The 19,085-nt window shown below is 40.8% G+C and overlaps 2 protein-coding genes across 2 annotated transcripts; both read right to left on the bottom strand.

Moving 5' to 3' along the window:
- Nucleotides 1-2,000: 2,000 nt before the first annotated feature.
- LOC121504766 (membrane-spanning 4-domains subfamily A member 12-like) lies at nucleotides 2,001-7,480 on the bottom strand. The gene is made up of 7 exons (XM_041779829.1): nucleotides 6,818-7,480; nucleotides 6,497-6,607; nucleotides 5,006-5,062; nucleotides 4,575-4,691; nucleotides 2,814-2,930; nucleotides 2,613-2,693; nucleotides 2,001-2,494 (listed from the first exon to the last, which is right to left on the bottom strand). Exons 1-7 carry the CDS (start codon nucleotides 6,959-6,961, stop codon nucleotides 2,414-2,416), a joined length of 708 nt encoding a protein of 235 aa, XP_041635763.1. The 5' UTR covers nucleotides 6,962-7,480; the 3' UTR covers nucleotides 2,001-2,413.
- Nucleotides 7,481-11,125: 3,645 nt separating this feature from the next.
- LOC121504777 (membrane-spanning 4-domains subfamily A member 12-like) lies at nucleotides 11,126-18,846 on the bottom strand. The gene is made up of 7 exons (XM_041779841.1): nucleotides 18,186-18,846; nucleotides 17,865-17,975; nucleotides 16,443-16,499; nucleotides 14,406-14,522; nucleotides 12,652-12,768; nucleotides 12,432-12,512; nucleotides 11,126-12,313 (listed from the first exon to the last, which is right to left on the bottom strand). Exons 1-7 carry the CDS (start codon nucleotides 18,327-18,329, stop codon nucleotides 12,233-12,235), a joined length of 708 nt encoding a protein of 235 aa, XP_041635775.1. The 5' UTR covers nucleotides 18,330-18,846; the 3' UTR covers nucleotides 11,126-12,232.
- Nucleotides 18,847-19,085: the final 239 nt, after the last annotated feature.

Raw genomic sequence — 19,085 nt, 5'->3', positions numbered from 1 at the left:
GAAGATTCAGTCTGTTCATTTGTGAATTTCTTCTTCTTCTGTGCAATCACACAACTGTGCCTTTATGAAACGCACGCATGCTGTGTTTGGTTCATCCAGATGCTTTGTTCACCAACACAAAATTAGTCCAAGATATTTAATCCTGCTATCAGACAGAGCAGGAGTGGGATGTTTCATCAGATTATTCACTTTAACCTTTAGAGCTTACAGCTGTTATTTTCACCATCGTGTCTCGTCTGGACTTTTTTCTTAAAAAGCTTATAAAACACCAACCCTGGGGTCCACAGTCAAGCTCTATACATCTTTTTTTTCAGGACAACCTGGGCTTTAAGAACACATCTACTCAACAAATGTCACTTGCATTTTTAAAAGGTTATAGGACTCTAAAGACAAAAGAAAAAACAAATCAGAATTTGAAACTCAGAGATTTATATTGATAACACAGTAAACAAGAGTGACTAAGCATTTTCTTTGCACAGACTTGTTCTCCATCTCTTGGGGACAAAACTGTGAAAAAATAAACATTCTGTGACTGAGGGTTTTCAGAATATCTACATCTATACAGGAACAAGTGCATGCGCTTTATTGCAGTTAGATTCATTTGTGCCATTCCTTTAAGCAGTAGAGAAACAACTGGTCGACTGCCCCTCCCATAATGCATTGCTGCCCACTGAAGAATACCAGAGATGGAACATTGTTATGGCCTCTTAAAAATTATTCATTTAAACCGGGAAAAAAAAAAATAAGGCTCGTATCAAAAGAGACCATAACATATATAAAAGGACACAGACAAATGGTTTGAGTTCCAAAATAATCCAAGCTTTATTTTAATAAACAGATCAATGAATTAATTTAAACATTAATCAAATCAATGAAATAAAAAGGGCTGCAGCCGCCGGCCAAAAAGAACAAAAGAGGGGTGGTGGACTGGCGAACCACGCAATGGGCCATTGGACCAGCCACCACCCCTAACTAAAACTACCTAACCAAAAGAACTATTTAATCAAGAAAAGAAAACAACGAGAAAACAGGACTACCGACGACTACAGCCAAACTAAAACAACAAAACCCAGCGATCTAAACATGCCTGGGGAGGGAGGAAAAGGAGAAACGGGAAACAAAACGCTTGGTTAACCGAATGAATTAATCCTAAACGAAAAAATAGTTACTCAAATACCAAAGAAACAAACCTCCTCACGCGCTTCTCCATGAGAGTGTCACGGGTGCCTGGCCCAGCTCTGCTCTCTCTGCTCTGCATGCTCCTCTCCCCTGCCGCTCTAAATACTCCCCCTCCTCCACCCTGAGTGCTAACAGCACACAGGTGTGCTGCAGCCCACAGGTAGGGGGAGGAGGGAGACCAGAGAGGGCAGGGAGAGAGGAAACATGCAGAGCTAGGCACACGTAACAAACATGATGTATGAATATGTGACAGAAAAACACCTTTCATCCACCTCTGACTAGTGGTGCCAGTGTAGAAAAAATGAGAAGAGAGTGAGCTGTCTTTTAAAAGTTTACTTGCAAAGAATGAGCAGCTTACAGAGAAATGCAGCTTCCTCTCATTGAAGAGAATTCTTCTAAGCACAGTAATATAAGGATACATGTTTACAGTTTTTTCATAAGTGGGCATATGCTTAAGTCAGCATAGCCTGTGCAAAGCAGAAACTAGTGGCGAATAAACAGCCCCCCTTTTAGGGAGTTGAGAAGAGAATGTCTTTATTTTGATTAACAGGCTGAACATCCTTGAATCCGCAGTCCTCCCGCCACAAAGCACATCTGAGTTGCATTCCTTCCCACAGAAACATTTTCTTCACATCTCACACCTAATAGTAACAACATAAATCTACAGTTTTACACAAGCACTGAGAAGATAAGAGCAAAGTTCATTATCTGGAAGGTGTCAACCGTTTGTGCTAACAGGATTAAGATGAGATTCTTCTGCAAAAGCACACAGTTGGTGTCATAACGAAGCAACAGTGGAAAAACATGAGATATAGCTTCTACAATTCCTTATATGGTTATAAAACACTGATAATGTAGATTATAATGGAACTTCATTACAATATGGATTAAAAATGGATAAGAAGATGCTTTTTATCAGATGTGGATTTAATCTCCAAAGACCCCAAAAAGTCACCGAAGTCCCGGACTCGCTACAGCGGCGCCCTTTAGGGGTACGGAGACATCGATGGTAGCGAACGAACAAAAAAATGGTCAGCTTTCAGAGGAAAACAAAGAGTCTACGACTTACGCTTAAAAAGTTACCAAGCAATTTACAAAAGGGTGTGCCTGCAGCACGGATTTGTGCAGCGTGAGCTCTAAGGGTTAATATATTTGTCTCATGTAATTATCATGTTATTCACATGTTCATTGCATGTTGTCATCATGTGATTTTATTTTAAAGCAGGTCTATTCTTCAGCCAGTGTAGGCCGGAGGTTCATTGAGTCCAGGGAAAATCTGGTCCTGGTTCTCTATGGGTTTTGGGAAGCTGGAAATCTGTAAAACCACAAACACAAAGAGAAGAACACGTTAGTGATGATTTAACTACAATCAGAACCACAGAGACTGATCATGTGACCATTCTGGTCCACTTTTATAGTATTTAGGGGGGTACCTGTTGTGGTGGTACAGCCGTGGTGGCAGGTCCAGTATGTGGTGGAGCCTGGGCAGGCGTGTAGTAGACATATGGATGTTGCTACACAACGACACACAACATCAACAAACATCAAACAACCACACACAGAACAACCGTTTTCATGAATAAATATTCACAGCTACAGGTAGACCTACCAGGTACCTGTCAGTATGAACTCACCTGGTTGCCACAGCAGTTACAGGTAGCTCTACAGGCAAAGATAGAGACGGTGAGGGAAACAGCAAACTCCAAGATATGGAACACCAACAGGACCACTACAGAACCCTGCCCCAGAATCTGTAACAGACAGACGGACACATCAATCAAATTAATCAGTCAGTTTTCATTTGTAAAGCAGACCTATCAGAGCCTTTCCAAAGGGGGCAGGTCTAGACCATGCCCTCTGTTCTAACCCATCAGAGATCTGTTGCTGGGCTTTTCCATTACAAGGAGCAGCTTGGCTCAACTTGGTTTGACTTGGCAGGGTAGCCCAGCATGGCAGGGGATTTGCTGTCCACCACAACTGAGCTACCCATTTGAGGACGCGTCTAGAGCTGATGACGGGGCAGTGAGCCCTCCCTAATCTCATCAACAGTCGGATCTCTACACTGTTTGATCTGATTGGTTTTACATCGTTTTAAAGCAAAAATCAAACTGAGGACTGACACCGCCGCATGCCAAACTGTTACCGTTCCCTCCCTCTCTCTTTCTCTTCTCACGATCAATAAACAAACAATAATTCACACTCATCATCAAAAAGAAAGAATTTTCCTACATGATGTTCAAGAAAATCTTCTGATAATGATGGATCTCCAGATAACAGACAATGACCACAATCATAGTTTTGCAGTGGCCAATAGGAACAGCATGCTGTACTAGCACCAGTTAGTAAATAAAGACTGTTTTTATTGTGTGCTCAATGTTTCAATCATCTCCAGTATTTTTTTTTTTTAAAAAGTCCAGCATTTATTTGTATATAAGAAGGGTTAAAGGTCAAACTTATACATGAGGAGGTACTGTATGCTCCTGACCACAGACCAATGGATCATGACCATCAACCTAACGCTGATAACCACAGGCTGAGATCTCGACCATAGTCCCTGTGATTTTGATCTTAAACCTAAAGCTCCTGACTAAAGACTCAGATATCCTGACAAAACACCCAGAGATCTTGACCATACATGTAACAATTCTGATCATAGACTTAAATTTCCTGATCATCAGTGAGACATGTCACTGCTGATGCTAAACCAATCCTCCTGATAATCTCATGTTTTATTTTAGCCTTTCAGTGAACAAACTTAACCCTAACATCCAGATACTTTACCTCCTTCACATGAGGTTCTGACTCACTCCTCACCAGGGGGACTAATCCACTACAGACAGCAGAAAACCATGACCTCAGACTTGGAGATGCTGATCCTGATTCACCTGTAATCCACCTCATTACCTGATGGAGGTCTAGGAAAGATTTACCAAAACCAGTCTGGGTGGAAGAATCTGTTTAGATAATCAAGAGGCTGACAACAAAGCTCTGCTGAACACCTAAATGAGACTGATTAAAATGACGATGATGATGATGCTGATGATGATGATAAAGTTAAATGTAGTGATGATTATGCTGTTGAAGATGAAGATGGTATAAATGTTGATATGGTTGCAGCAGCTGTTGATCTTGATGATAATTCTGGATCTTCTTGTCCTCCTCTGGTCCTCTTCCCTGCTCTCTGTCTGACTCTTCTGTTGTTTCATTGATGTTATTCCTCCTTCAGTTTTCTTTGTGTTGTTGTTTTATGTAATTCGTCACTTTGGTCAGAGGTGTGTGTGAAATTTAGAGGAACCATGCAATGATAATAGCTGTCTTTTATTTATGCACGTTGTTCAAGTATTTTACCTCGATTTTATCCTGCAGATGTAAAAAACATCATTTAAAGAAATTACCGTGCAGTCATATCCCCTGCAGTGACCGAGCACTCCTGCAATATCAAAACTGTACAGGACGATGGCGATGAATGCTGCTATGGAGGAAACCACGTTGAGACCCAAAGCAGTGTTGACCTGGGAGAGAAGAGACACATGAGAGGAAAGACAGAGCCAGACAGGTACAACAATAATATCTATATTAGAGGTCACAGACGGCTAAATGAAGGTCAGACAGCACAGGACAGGATGAGAATATCTGATTAAGAATCAGACAGAGAGACATGCCAGATACAGGCCAGAAATCAATGAAAAAACAAATGTGTGTTTGTATAGATGACATGAAATGAAGCATGCTGGGAAACCTACACTGATTCTCATGATTTTAACAATCACATGACAGCAACACACACAGGAAGTAACAGGATTCTGGACAACAGGAAGTCACTCACCAGACAGGGTCTAAGAGATTTCCCAGCAGCCACTGTGAGTGCGCCAGAGGTGATGTACTGAGAACGAGACAACATTGAATAAACGATGAACTTTAACACAGAATTAGATTGATTGTTGAAAAGATGATTATTTAGACAGAATATTCCTCTGATATACATGAATGTCATTTATTGTCATTGCATTGTAAAAATGCAACAAAATTACGTTTGGCAGTCTCTGTAGCAGCAAACACAGTTGTCCAAGTGATGGTTAGAAATCCGCAGCCTCACGTCATCCATCCTGCTGGCGAGGGAGCGGGCACCCGGGACAAAGATGCTCGGTACGAAAGGTTTGTGTGGGGCGGCTCTTAGCCTAGCCTGCAGCCCGACTTGTTAGCCCCGCTTCTGCTGTCTCGCACAACGCCGTCTCTGCCTCCTCCCCACTGGCTGTAGGTGTTGTGCTGCTCCACGCCCTCCTACCGTCAGTCTCTGAGCGCTCCGTTCTCTGGACAAACTCTATCTAGAAAGAGGTAAACTCCGTGGGCACGCTGTCAGTTCTGGTGTAAGTGTAGGGCTTTGTTTTGCTGTGTTGGTACGTGCCGCCCCATGCTACCTCATTAGGTAGCATTCAGTAGTCTCCTGTTGATCAGGCAGTTGTTGTTAGCTTTTAAGCTAGCCAGGAGTTGTAGTTGAGACTGACGTCTTCTTTTCACCTTTTTTGTGTTTTTCTTGATGGAAATTTTCCGTTCTTTCTCTCAGAGGTGTCCTGGACCATCCATCTTCTTTGTTTTCACAGGTTTCAACTCACTTCATGTTGTCAACTCAATTGTGAAAAATACTACAAGTCCAAGATATAACTTAAGAGTGCATCTCTCTTGCTGACAACTGCTCTGGTTGCCTGGCAACCACCAGGCAGCGATATATGCCTATATATACAATATGAGATATACTGTATGTGAAATATGTCAAAATGTAAACAATCCTTATTTTAGTTTAATAAATAGATGTTTACTCACATAAATACTCTAAAATACTTTATTGAACACTTGAATGAGCTGAAATCAATACCTGAATTAATTTACTGCTCCTAAATTTATGGAATATAAAAAACAAACAACATTTCTTATTTTTTTATATTTATCATAAAGAAGCTGAACTCATTCATTTATTTTTCTTTTTTGATTTTTGTACATTTGTAATTTGTGGCATTTTTTTAATCACTGAAAAGTTATGATTTTAATATTTTTTACAATTTAATGAAATGATTTTTTATTTACATTTTAAAATATCAGTTTACTTCATTGATCACACTCTCAGAGGATGTCATTAATAATTTAATAGAACTTTTAGTGAAGGACATATTTACCGTGTGATATTTTAAGTTAACGATATTTTGTGATGTTTTTACATAGAAAACATTTTGCAAGACAAAAAATTAGTCAAGTTATATTGATTTATTTAAACAAATACTGTAGCTTAATCATTAACAAGGAAAAAATAATCAATACTCACAAAGCCGGCACCCCAAACAAAGAAGCCACTGACCACTCCAAGAGAAATCCCCTGAATCGCCTTGACAATACCGAACAAGAGGACCAAGGCGCCGATCATGATCTGAACCGTCTGCAAACACCACAGAAGAAGAAGAATTAAACGATTAATGCTGTTATTGAAATGTGTACCTCATAGCACAGCTGAAAACAGGAATGCTGTAAGTTATAATCTATACACTGTAGACTCTATCATGTTAACCTGAATGTCAGTTTTCACAAAAAAATACAAATTTCACACACACACAAAAACCCCACACTTTTTAACAATAAAATAACTCACCCCAACAGCCAGTGGGTATGCCTGGATGAACCTCTGCGTCCCCGGACCCGCCTGCGGCACTTCCTGGGGTTGGGGTTGATTAGACGGGTACACCTGGGTGACCACCACCAGGCCACCTGATGTGGTTGTAACTGCTGATGACATCGTCCAGGTGAGATCGTTGGTGACTGAGGCTCTCTGTCTCTCAGCTATGGTCCCTATCTGTATTTCCAAGGCAGGGAATGGTGTTTTTTCTGAGCTGGTGGGGAGGAGACTTGCCTTACTTCCTAACTGCCCCCTTCCTGACGTCTACCCTACTTCCAGTAATGCAGCACTCAATCCTATAGCCTTGGGCTGAATTCCAACATTAGACGCGTCAGGGAAATAATCCACCAGTGGTGGTAAGAGTCCTTTTCCTGCAGCACTCTCCAAACTCAGTCCCAGAAGAAAGCAGAACAGGAAAACTGTAGAGAAGTGATCCTGTATTTCCCCTCGCAGTCTTGATCCTGCTGCAAAAGAGTCCAGGGTAGAAGAAAAAGGGTTTGCTCTGGTCCTCTGTCTTTGTACCGTTGTTTTCTCAGCCTGTCAAATGTTGACTACACTCATGGTCTGATTTTGGAGAAGTATGAATTCCCTGGAAAAGTCTCTAAGCTGTAACCTCCCCTTTTTCCACTCCAGTATCCTCTCTTGGCTCACAGTTGAGGGTGACTCATGTTAGGGCAGCACATCTGTTGTGGGCATGTCTCAACCAGTGATGGGTGGTGAGGTTTGTGGAGAGTTATGTTTCATTTCCCGTATCAGCTTTTTAAACAAACACATGAGGACAAAATTATTAGCCCCCATGACAATTTCATTGATTTTGATATATTTCTCTGTCAAAACAGCAAAGAATTTTTAACAGCTTTTTTCAAACATCCCAGTTTTATTTTGGATGCTGAAATTATTTTACTTTGTACACAGAAATGAAAATATTCCACAAAAACCAAGAACTACCAGGGTCAAAATTATTAGCCCCCCTGGTGCTAAGAGTTAATAGTGTCTTGTTTAAGCAGGATAACATCTTGCAGTCGTTTGTTGTAGTTTTAGTCTCTGACAGTGTTTTGTGGAGTGTTTTTCACAGTTAAGTTGATAACGATGGTTCAGGACACCTTTGAGAGAAAGAACGGGAAATTTCCATCAAGAAAAAAACAAAAAAGGAGAAAAATAAGACCTCAGTCTCAACTACAACTGGCTAGCTTAAAAGCTAACAACAACTGCCAGTAACTGCCAAAGAACACTGCCTGATCAACAGGAGACTACTGAATGCTACCTACTAAGGTAGCATGGGGTGGCGTGTATGAATGCGCAAATCAAAGCCCTACACTCACACCAGAACGGAAAGCATTTCCACGGAGTTTACATCATTCCCAACAGAGACAGGGAGACTGACAGGAGAGGGACATGGAGCAGCACAACACCTACAGCCAGTGGGGAGGAGGCAGAGACGCTGTTGTGCGAGGAGGCAGAAGCGGGGCAAACAAAGCGGGCTGCAGGCTAGGCTAAGAGCAGCCCCACACAAACCTGCCGTACTGAGATCTTTCTCCCCGATGTCCACTCCCTAGCTCCCTCGGATGGACCACGTGAAGCTGCAGATTTTCTGACCACAACTTTGACAACTGTGTTTGTCTGTCTATCTATCTATCTATCTATCTATCTATCTATCAATCAATCAATCAATCAATCAATCAAACTTTATTTATAAAGCGCTTTTCATACATGACATGTAACTCAAAGTGCTGTACATGGACAAATTAAAAACATTCCCTCAAACCCACCCACCCCCACCTTTTGCGTAATATAGACAATTAGAGTCATTCCCTCACACCCACACACCCGCAACCACCCTACAGACAACAGTTACATGTGCACCCACTCACACCCACTCACACACACTGTTTCACAAACACACACACACACACCCACACACACACACACACACAAATAGTGGACATTAGGCTGAGTACAAGAGGCTGAGTACAGATGAACCAGTTGAGAAAGCGCCATCAGAGGGGCCGTCTGCACCAGGAGCAGCGAGTCACCCACAGCTACAGGACACCGACGCAGGACCCAGAGGAGGGATGAGGCAGAGACACCAAACCTCCACCAGGAACCCACGAGACAGACCCCTGCAGCCATAGCCAACCACCGCTCCCGGTGCAGAGGGCCCCCCCAGAGGAAACACTGGAGATCCTAAAAATGATAAAAGGATAAAAATAAGTAAAACCTCAGTACAAATAAAACCTAAGAACTAAAATATAAAATAGCATAACTAAAAAATTAAGGTAGGAAAAGAATAAAATTCATAAATAAATACAGATTGAAGGCCTAAAATAAATAAATATCATAAATAAAATAGATAAATATTAATCAAAAGCTAAGCTAAAAAGGTGTGTCTTCTATCTATCTAGATCTATCTATCTATCTATCATTGATTGATAAATTGATGTTGAAGAGATTGCATATACCTGGTTTCAAAATTATTTAACAAATACGGCTCAAGGAATAGTTGCAGACATTGTAATGTCTACCTTTCAGGCAGTCTGCAAAGCAGTCCCCCAGGGATCAATTCTGGGTCTACTACTATTTATTTTATATATTAATGGCAGAAAAATTACAGTACTGCAAAGTTCATCTTTATGCAGATGATACAATGCTGTATTCCTCAGCACCCTCACACACTCTGATTTTAACATATTCCAAAAAGCGCTAATTGATGGTAAGCTAATGTTGAACCCCATTAAGACCAAATTTATGATTTTCTCAAGGCACACCATTGGCCATCCTGATGCCACCTTGAACAATTAAATAATGTAAAACTTGAATGTGTTGATCAGTTCAAGTATTTGGGTATACGGCTAGACCAAGATCTGTCATTTAGATCTCACATGTCCAATTTAATCAGGAAACTAAGACCACAATTTGATTTTCTGAACTAGTGGAAACTCGACATGAGACACTTTAGAATAAAACTAAAAAAAAAATTTGGCCATCAGCCAAATATCTGACCCTGCTGTCATGTGAGCCTCTCAGCTCCTGTTAGAAAGACATAAATTACCTGGTTAAATAAAAGAAAACACTGAAAGTGAGCTGAAGTATTTGAGGAGCAGTGGTGAGTTTGAAAGATCATTTTATATTTTAAAGTCCCAGATCAAATGTCGATCAGGGCGTCGTAATATCGGACGCCTTTAAGCCTTAAAGCCTGAAAACACAAATTATAGCCAGAAAATTCTCTTTTTTTGGAACTGAAATGTTTATTCACTGTCTACTGAAAGTGGTGTTTCTGGTAACTGATAATCCACTTGAGGGCATTTTTATCATTTATCAGATTGTGTTCAGATTCATTTTTAGTCATTTATGATCATATTGATTAAAGGTATCATAACAGTATCAAATATGATAGAACAGGCTTAAAGGGGTTAAATAATCATCTCTCAGAGACAGTTTACAGACAACCTCTTTACGGCCGACTGAGAGGAAGTTTATCTGTATGTGATGTAACTGTTCGTCTCTTTCCTCACACTGTTCATTTGTGAATTTCTTCTTCTTCTGTGCAATCACACAACTGTGCCTTTATGAAACGCTCGCACGCTGTGTTTGGTTCATCCAGATGCTTTGTTCACCAACACAAAATTAGTCCAAGATATTTAATCCTGCTATCAGACAGAGCAGGAGTGGGATGTTTTATCAGATTATTCACTTTAACCTTTAGAGCTTACAGCTGTTATTTTCACCATCGTGTCTCGTCTGGACTTTTTTCTTAAAAAGCTTATAAAACACCAACCCTGGGGTCCACAGTCAAGCTCTATACATCTTTTTTTTTTTCAGGACAACCTGGGCTTTAAGAACACATCTACTAAACAAATGTCACTTGAATTTTTAAAAGGTTATAGGACTCTAAAGACAAAAGAAAAAACAAATCAGAATTTGAAACTCAGAGATTTATATTGATAACACAGTAAACAAGAGTGACTAAGCATTTTCTTTGCACAGACTTGTTCTCCATCTCTTGGGGACAAAACTGTGAAAAAATAAACATTCTGTGACTGAGGGTTTTCAGAATATCTACATCTATACAGGAACAAGTGCATGCGCTTTATTGCAGTTAGATTCATTTGTGCCATTCCTTTAAGCAGTAGAGAAACAACTGGTCGACTGCCCCTCCCATAATGCATTGCTGCCCACTGAAGAATGCCAGAGATGGAACATGATGTATGAATATGTGACAGAAAAACACCTTTCATCCACCTCTGACTAGTGGTGCCAGTGTAGAAAAATGAGAAGAGAGTGAGCTGTCTTTTAAAAGTTTACTTGCAAAGAATGAGCAGCTTACAGAGAACTGCAGCTTCCTCTTGTTAAAGCACAGTTATATAAGGATGCATGGTTACAGTTTTTTCATAAGTGGGCATATGCTTAAGTCAGCAGAGTCTGTGCAAAGCAGAAACTAGTGACGAATAAACAGCCCCCTTTTTAGGGAGTTGAGAAGAGAACGTCTTCACTTTGATTAACAGGTTGCACGTCTTTGAGTCCGCAGTCTTCCTGTTACAAAGCACATCTGAGTTGCATTCCTTCCCACCTTCCCTCACATCTCACACCTAATAGTAACAGCATAAATCTACATACAGTTTTACACAAGCACTGAGAAGATAAGAGCAAAGTTCATTATCTGGAAGGGGTCAACCGTTTGTGCTAACAGGATGTGATTAAGATGAGATTCTTCTGCAAAAGCACACAGCTGGTGTCATAACGAAGCAACAGTGGAAAAACATCAGAAATAACTTCTACAACTCCTTATATGGTTATAAAACACTGATAATGTAGATTATAATGGAACTTCATTACAATATGGATTAAAAATGGATAAGAAGATGCTTTTTATCAGATGTGGATTTAATCTCCAAAGACCCCAAAAAGTCACTGAAGTCCCGGACTCGCTACAGCGGCGCCCTTTAGGGGTACGGAGACATCGATGGTAGCGAACGAACAAAAAAATGGTCAGCTTTCAGAGGAAAACAAAGAGTCTACAACTTACGCTTAAAAAGTTACTAACATTTTTATAAACTGTGTCACTTCCTGTTGTAGACAACAACGCTGTCCTCAGAGACCCCGGAGAGTCGGCCAAGTTCCAGGCTCACAAGAGAAAGTTCTGTAAGAGCTACAAATGCATGGAAGACATGAAGAAAGGCAAAACAGAGAGCTTTTACAGGAAAAAACAAGTCAGTGCCTACGACTTACGTTTAAAAAGTTACCAAGCAATTTACAAAAGGGTGTGCCTGCAGCACGGATTTGTGCAGCGTGAGCTCTAAGGGTTAATATATTTGTCTCATGTAATTATCATGTTATTCACATGTTCACTGCATGTTGTCATCATGTGATTTTATTTTAAAGCAGGTCTATTCTTCAGCCAGTGTAGGCCGGAGGTTCATTGGGCCCAGGGAAAATCTGGTCCTGGTTCTCTATGGGTTTTGGGAAGCTGGAAATCTGTAAAACCACAAACACAAAGAGAAGAACACGTTAGTGATGATTTAACTACAATCAGAACCACAGAGACTGATCATGTGACCATTCTGGTCCACTTTTATAGTATTTAGGGGGGTACCTGTTGTGGTGGTACAGCCATGGTGGCAGGTCCAGTATGTGGTGGAGCCTGGGCAGGCGTGAAGTGGACGTATGGATGTTGCTACACAACGACACACAACATCAACAAACATCAAACAACCACACACAGAACAACCATCAGGTTTCATTTCCAGTGTTTTCATGAATAAATATTCACAGCTACAGGTAGACCTACCAGGTACCTGTCAGTATGAACTCACCTGGTTGTCACAGCAGTTACAGGTAGCTCTACAGGCAAAGATAGAGACGGTGAGGGAAACAGCAAACTCCAAGATATGGAACACCAGCAGGACCCCTGAAAAACCCTGACTCAGAATCTGTAACAGACAGACGGACACATCAATCAAATTAATCAGTCAGTTTTCATTTGTAAAGCAGACCTATCAGAGCCGTTCCAAAGGGGGCAGGTCTAGACCATGCCCTCTGTTCTAACCCATCAGAGATCTGTTGCTGGGCTTTTCCATTACAAAGAGCAGCTTGGCTCAACTTGGTTTGACTTGGCAGGGTAGCCCAGCATGGCAGGGGATTTGCTGTCCACCGCAACTGAGCTACCCGTTTGAGGACGCGTCTAGAGCTGATGACGGGGCAGTGAGCCCTCCCTAATCTCATCAACAGTCGGATCTCTACACTGTTTGATCTGATTGGTTTTACATCGTTTTAAAGCAAAAATCAAACTGAGGACTGACACCGCCGCATGCCAAACTGTTACCGTTCCCTCCCTCTCTCTTTCTCTTCTCACGATCAATAAACAAACAATAATTCACACTCATCATCAAAAAGAAAGAATTTTCCTACATGATGTTCAAGAAAATCTTCTGATAATGATGGATCTCCAGATAACAGACAATGACCACAATCATAGTTTTGCAGTGGCCAATAGGAACAGCATGCTGTACTAGCACCAGTTAGTAAATAAAGACTGTTTTTATTGTGTGCTCAATGTTTCAATCATCTCCAGTATTTTTTTTTTAAAAGTCCAGCATTTATTTGTATACAAGAAGGGTTAAAGGTCAAACTTATACATGAGGAGGTACTGTATGCTCCTGACCACAGACCAACGGATCATGACCATCAACCTAACGCTGATAACCACAGGCTGAGATCTCGACCATAGTCCCTGTGATTTTGATCCTAAACCTAAAGCTCCTGACTAAAGACTCAGATATCCTGACAAAACACCCAGAGATCTTGACCATAGATGTAACAATTCTGATCATAGACTTAAATTTCCTGATCATCAGTGAGACATGTCACTGCTGATGCTAAACCAATCCTCCTGATAATCTCATGTTTTATTTTAGCCTTTCAGTGAACAAACTTAACCCTAACATCCAGATACTTTACCTCCTTCACATGAGGTTCTGACTCACTCCTCACCAGGGGGACTAATCCACTACAGACAGCAGAAAACCAGGACCTCAGACTTGGAGATGCTGATCCTGATTCACCTGTAATCCACCTCATTACCTGATGGAGGTCTAGGAAAGATTTACCAAAACCAGTCTGGGTGGAAGAATCTGTTTAGATAATCAAGAGGCTGACAACAAAGCTCTGCTGAACACCTAAATGAGACTGATTAAAATGACGATGATGATGATGCTGATGATGATGATAAAGTTAAATGTAGTGATGATTATGCTGTTGAAGATGAAGATGGTATAAATGTTGATATGGTTGCAGCAGCTGTTGATCTTGATGATAATTCTGGATCTTCTTGTCCTCCTCTGGTCCTCTTCCCTGCTCTCTGTCTGACTCTTCTGTTGTTTCATTGATGTTATTCCTCCTTCAGTTTTCTTTGTGTTGTTGTTTTATGTTATTCATAACTTTGGTCAGAGGCGTGAAATTTAGAGGAACCATGCAATGATAATAGCTGTCTTTTATTTATGCACGTTGTTCAAGTATTTTACCTCGATTTTATCCTGCAGATGTAAAAAACATCATTTAAAGAAATTACCGTGCAGTCATATCTCCAACAGCGATCGAGCAGTCCTGCAGCATCAAAACTGTACAGGACGATGGCGGCAAATGCTGCTACGGAGGAAACCACGTTGAAACTCAAAGCAGTGTTGACCTGGGAGAGAAGAGACACATGAGAGGAAAGACAGAGCCAGACAGGTACAACAATAATATCTATATTAGAGGTCACAGACGGCTAAATGAAGGTCAGACAGCACAGGACAGGATGAGAATATCTGATTAAGAAACAGACAGAGAGACATGCCAAATACAGGCCAGAAATCAATGAAAAAAAAAAAGTGTGTTCATATAGATGACATGAAATGAAGCATGCTGGGAAACCTACACTGATTCTCATGATTTTAACAATCACATGACAGCAACACACACAGGAAGTACTGGCATTGATGAAAGTATTGGCATCCCTGGAATTTTTCCAGAAAATACACCATTCTCACAGAAACTGTTGCAGTGACAAATGTTTTTGGTATACACATGTTTACTTCCTTTATGTTCACTGGAACAACACAAAAAATCAAAAGAAAAAAGACAAAATTGACGTAATTTTACACAAAACTCAAGAAGTGGGCCAGACAAAATTATTGTCACTCTTTTAAAACTGTGGGTAAATCATTTTATTTCCAGCATGTGATGCTCATTTAAACTCACCTGTGGCAGTAACAGGTGCTGGCAATCTAGAAATCACACCTGAAGCCAGTTAGAATGTCTAAAAGTTGACTCAGCCTTTGTGTTGTGTGTCTGTGTGTGTCACACCAAGCATGGAGGAGAGAAAGAAGAGTACAGAATTGTCTGAGGACTTAAGAAGAAAAATAGTGTAAAAATATGAACAATCTCAAGGTTACAGACCATCTCCAGAGATCCTGAATTCCTTTGTCCACTGTGTGTAATATAATCAAGAAGTTTATAACCATGGAGCTGTGGCTAATCTCCCTGGACGTGGACGAAAGAGAAATATTGACAAAAGAATGCAACGCAGGATAGTTGGAATGGTGGATAAACATCCTCAGTCAACTTCCACACAAATTCAGGCTGTCCTGCAGACTCAGGGTGCAAAAGTGTCAGCTGGGAACCATACATGGTCATCTGAATGAGGTGAAGCGCTATGGCAGGAGACCGAGGAGAACCCCACTGCTGACAAAGAGACATAAAAAAGCCAGACTGGAGTTTGCAAAAATGTACCTGAGTAAGTCTCAATCCTTCTGGGAGAACATTTTGTGGACAGATGAGACTAAGGTAGAGCTTTTTGGAAAAGCACATCATTCTACTGTTTACAGAAAACAGAATGAGGCCTACAAAGAAAAGAACACAGTACCTACAGTCCGACATGGTGGAGCTTCAAGGATGTTGTTTTGGGGTTATTTTGCTGCCTCTGGCGCTGGGTGCCTTGACTGTGTGCAAGGAATCATGAAACCTGGAGACTATCAAAAGATTTTGGGCCACAATGTAGGGCCTAGTGTCAGAAAGCTGGGTCTGGGTCAGAGGTCATGGGTGTTTCAGCAGGACAATGACCCCAAACATACTTCAAAAAGCACCAAGAAATGGTTGGAGACAAAGCTGGAGAGTTCTGAAGTGGCCAGCAATGAGAGATCTTAAAATTGCTGTTGCAAGAAGCACCCTTCAAATCAGAGAGACCTGGAGCAGTTTGCAAAAGAAGAGTGGTCCAAAATTCCAGTTGAGAGGTGTAAGAAGCTTGTTGATGGTTATAGGAAGAAATTAGTTTCAGTTATTTTTTTCCAAGGGTTTTGCAACCAAATATTAAGTTGAGGGTGCCAATTATTTTGTCTGGACCATTTTTCGAGTTTTGTGTAAAATTATGTCAATTTTGTCTTTTTCCTTGATTTTTTTGTTTTGTGTTGTTCCAATGCACATAAAGGAAATAAACGTGTGGATACCAAAAACATTTGTAATGCAACAATTTCTGGGAGAAATGGTGTATTTTCTGTAAAAATTCCAGGGGTGCCAATACTTTCGTCCATGACTGTAACAGAATTCTGGAAAATAGGAAGTTACTCACCAGACAGCGACTGAGAGATTTCCCAGCAGCCACTGTGAGCGTGCCAGAGGTGATGTACTGAGAACGAGACACAAAACAACATTGAATAAACAATGAAATTTAACACAGGATTAGTTTGATTGTCGAAAAGATGATTATTTAAACAGAATATTCTTATGAAATATAGATAGTCATTGTCATTGCATTGTGAAAATGCAACGAAACTATGTTTGGCAGTCAGCGAGGGAACGGGAATCTGGGACAAAGATGCTCGGTACAACAGGTTTGTGTGGGGCGGCTCTTAGCCTAGCCTGCAGTCCGGCTTGTTAGCCTCGCTTTGGCTTTCTCACACAACGCCGTCTCTGCCTCCTCCCCACTGGCTGTAGGTGTTGTGCTGCTCCACGCCCTCCTACCGTCAGTCTCTGAGCGCTCCGTTCTCTGGATAAACTCTATCTAGAAAGAGGTAAACTCCGTGGGCACGCTGTCAGTTCTGGTGTAAGTGTAGGGCTTTGTTTTGCTGTGTTGGTACATGCCGCCCCATGCTACCTCATTAGGTAGCATTCAGTAGTCTCCTGTTGATCAAGCAGTTGTTAGCTTTTAAGCTAGCCAGGAGTTGTAGTTGAGACTGACGTCTTCTTTTCACCTTTTTTGTGTTTTTCTTGATGGAAATTTTCCGTTCTTTCTCTCAGAGGTGTCCTGGACCATCCATCTTCTTTGTTTTCACTGGTTTCAACTCACTTCATGTTGTCAACTCAATTGTGAAAAACACTACAAGTCCAAGATATAACTTAAGAGTGCATCTCTCTTGCTGACAACTGCTCTGGTTGCCTGGCAACCACCAGGCAGCGATATATGCCTATATATACAATATGAGATATACTGTATGTGAAATATGTCAAAATGTAAACAATCCTTATTTTAGTTTAATAAATAGATGTTTACTCACATAAATACTCTAAAATACTTTATTGAACACTTGAATGAGCTGAAATCAATACCTGAATTAATTTTCTGCTCCTAAATTTATGGAACATAAAAAAACAAACAACATTTCTTATTTTTTAATATTTATCATAAAGAAGCTGAACTCATTCATTTATTTTTCTTTTTTGATTTTTGTACATTTGTAATTTGTGGCATTTTTTTAATCACTGAAAAGTTATGATTTTAATATTTTTTACAATTTAATGAAATGATTTTTTATTTACATTTTAAAATATCAGTTTACTTCATTGATCACACTCTCAGAGGATGTCATTAATAATTTAATAGAACTTTTAGTGAAGGACATATTTACCGTGTGATATTTTAAGTTAACGATATTTTGTGATGTTTTTACATAGAAAACATTTTGCAAGACAAAAAATTAGTCAAGTTATATTGATTTATTTAAACAAATACTGTAGCTTAATCATTAACAAGGAAAAAATAATCAATACTCACAAAGCCGGCACCCCAAACAAAGAAGCCACTGACCACTCCAAGAGAAATCCCCTGAATCGCCTTGACAACACCGAACAAGAGGACAAAGGCGCCGATCATGATCTGAACCGTCTGCAAACACCACAGAAGAAGAAGAATTAAACGATTAATGCTGTTATTGAAATGTGTACCTCATAGCACAGCTGAAAACAGGAATGCTGTAAGTTATAATCTATACACTGTAGACTCTATCATGTTAACCTGAATGTCAGTTTTCACAAAAAAATACAAATTTCACACACACACAAAAACCCCACACTTTTTAACAATAAAATAACTCACCCCAACAGCCAGTGGGTATGCCTGGATGAACCTCTGCGTCCCCGGACCCGCCTGCGGCACTTCCTGGGGTTGGGGTTGATTAGACGGGTACACCTGGGTGACCACCACCAGGCCACCTGATGTGGTTGTAACTGCTGATGACATCGTCCAGGTGAGATCGTTGGTGACTGAGGCTCTCTGTCTCTCAGCTATGGTCCCTATCTGTATTTCCGAGGCAGGGAATGGTGTTTTTTCTGAGCTGGTGGGGAGGAGACTTGCCTTACTTCCTAACTGCCCCCTTCCTGACGTCTACCCTACTTCCAGTAATGCAGCACTCAATCTTATAGCCTTGGGCTGAATTCCAACATTAGACGCGTCAGGGAAATAATCCACCAGTGGTGGTAAGAGTCCTTTTCCTGCAGCACTCTCCAAACTCAGTCCCAGAAGAAAGCAGAACAGGAAAACTGTAGAGAAGTGATCCTGTACTTCCCCTCGCAGTCTTGATCCTGCTGCAAAAGAGTCCGGGGTAGAAGAAAAAGGGTTTGCTCTGGTCCTCTGTCTTTGTACTGTTGTTTTCTCAGCCTGTCAAATGTTGACTACACTCATGGTCTGATTTTGGAGAAGTATGAATTCCCTGGAAAAGTCTCTAAGCTGTAACCTCCCCTTTTTCCACTCCAGTATCCTCTCTTGGCTCACAGTTGAGGGTGACTCATGTTAGGGCAGAACATCTGTTGTGGGCATGTCTCAACCAGTGATGGGTGGTGAGGTTTGTGGAGAGTTATGTTTCATTTCCCGTATCAGCTTTTTAAACAAACACATGAGGACAAAATTATTAGCCCCCCTGGTGCTAAGAGTTAATAGTGTCTTGTTTAAGCAGGATAACATCTTGCAGTCGTTTGTTGTAGTTTTAGTCTCTGACAG

This window comes from Cheilinus undulatus, linkage group 3, assembly GCF_018320785.1.
Source record: "Cheilinus undulatus linkage group 3, ASM1832078v1, whole genome shotgun sequence".
In the NCBI taxonomy this organism is placed as follows: Eukaryota; Metazoa; Chordata; class Actinopteri; order Labriformes; family Labridae; genus Cheilinus; species Cheilinus undulatus.
The sequence above is the reverse complement of the archived record's forward strand: the minus strand, read 5'-3'. Positions and strand labels throughout refer to the sequence as shown.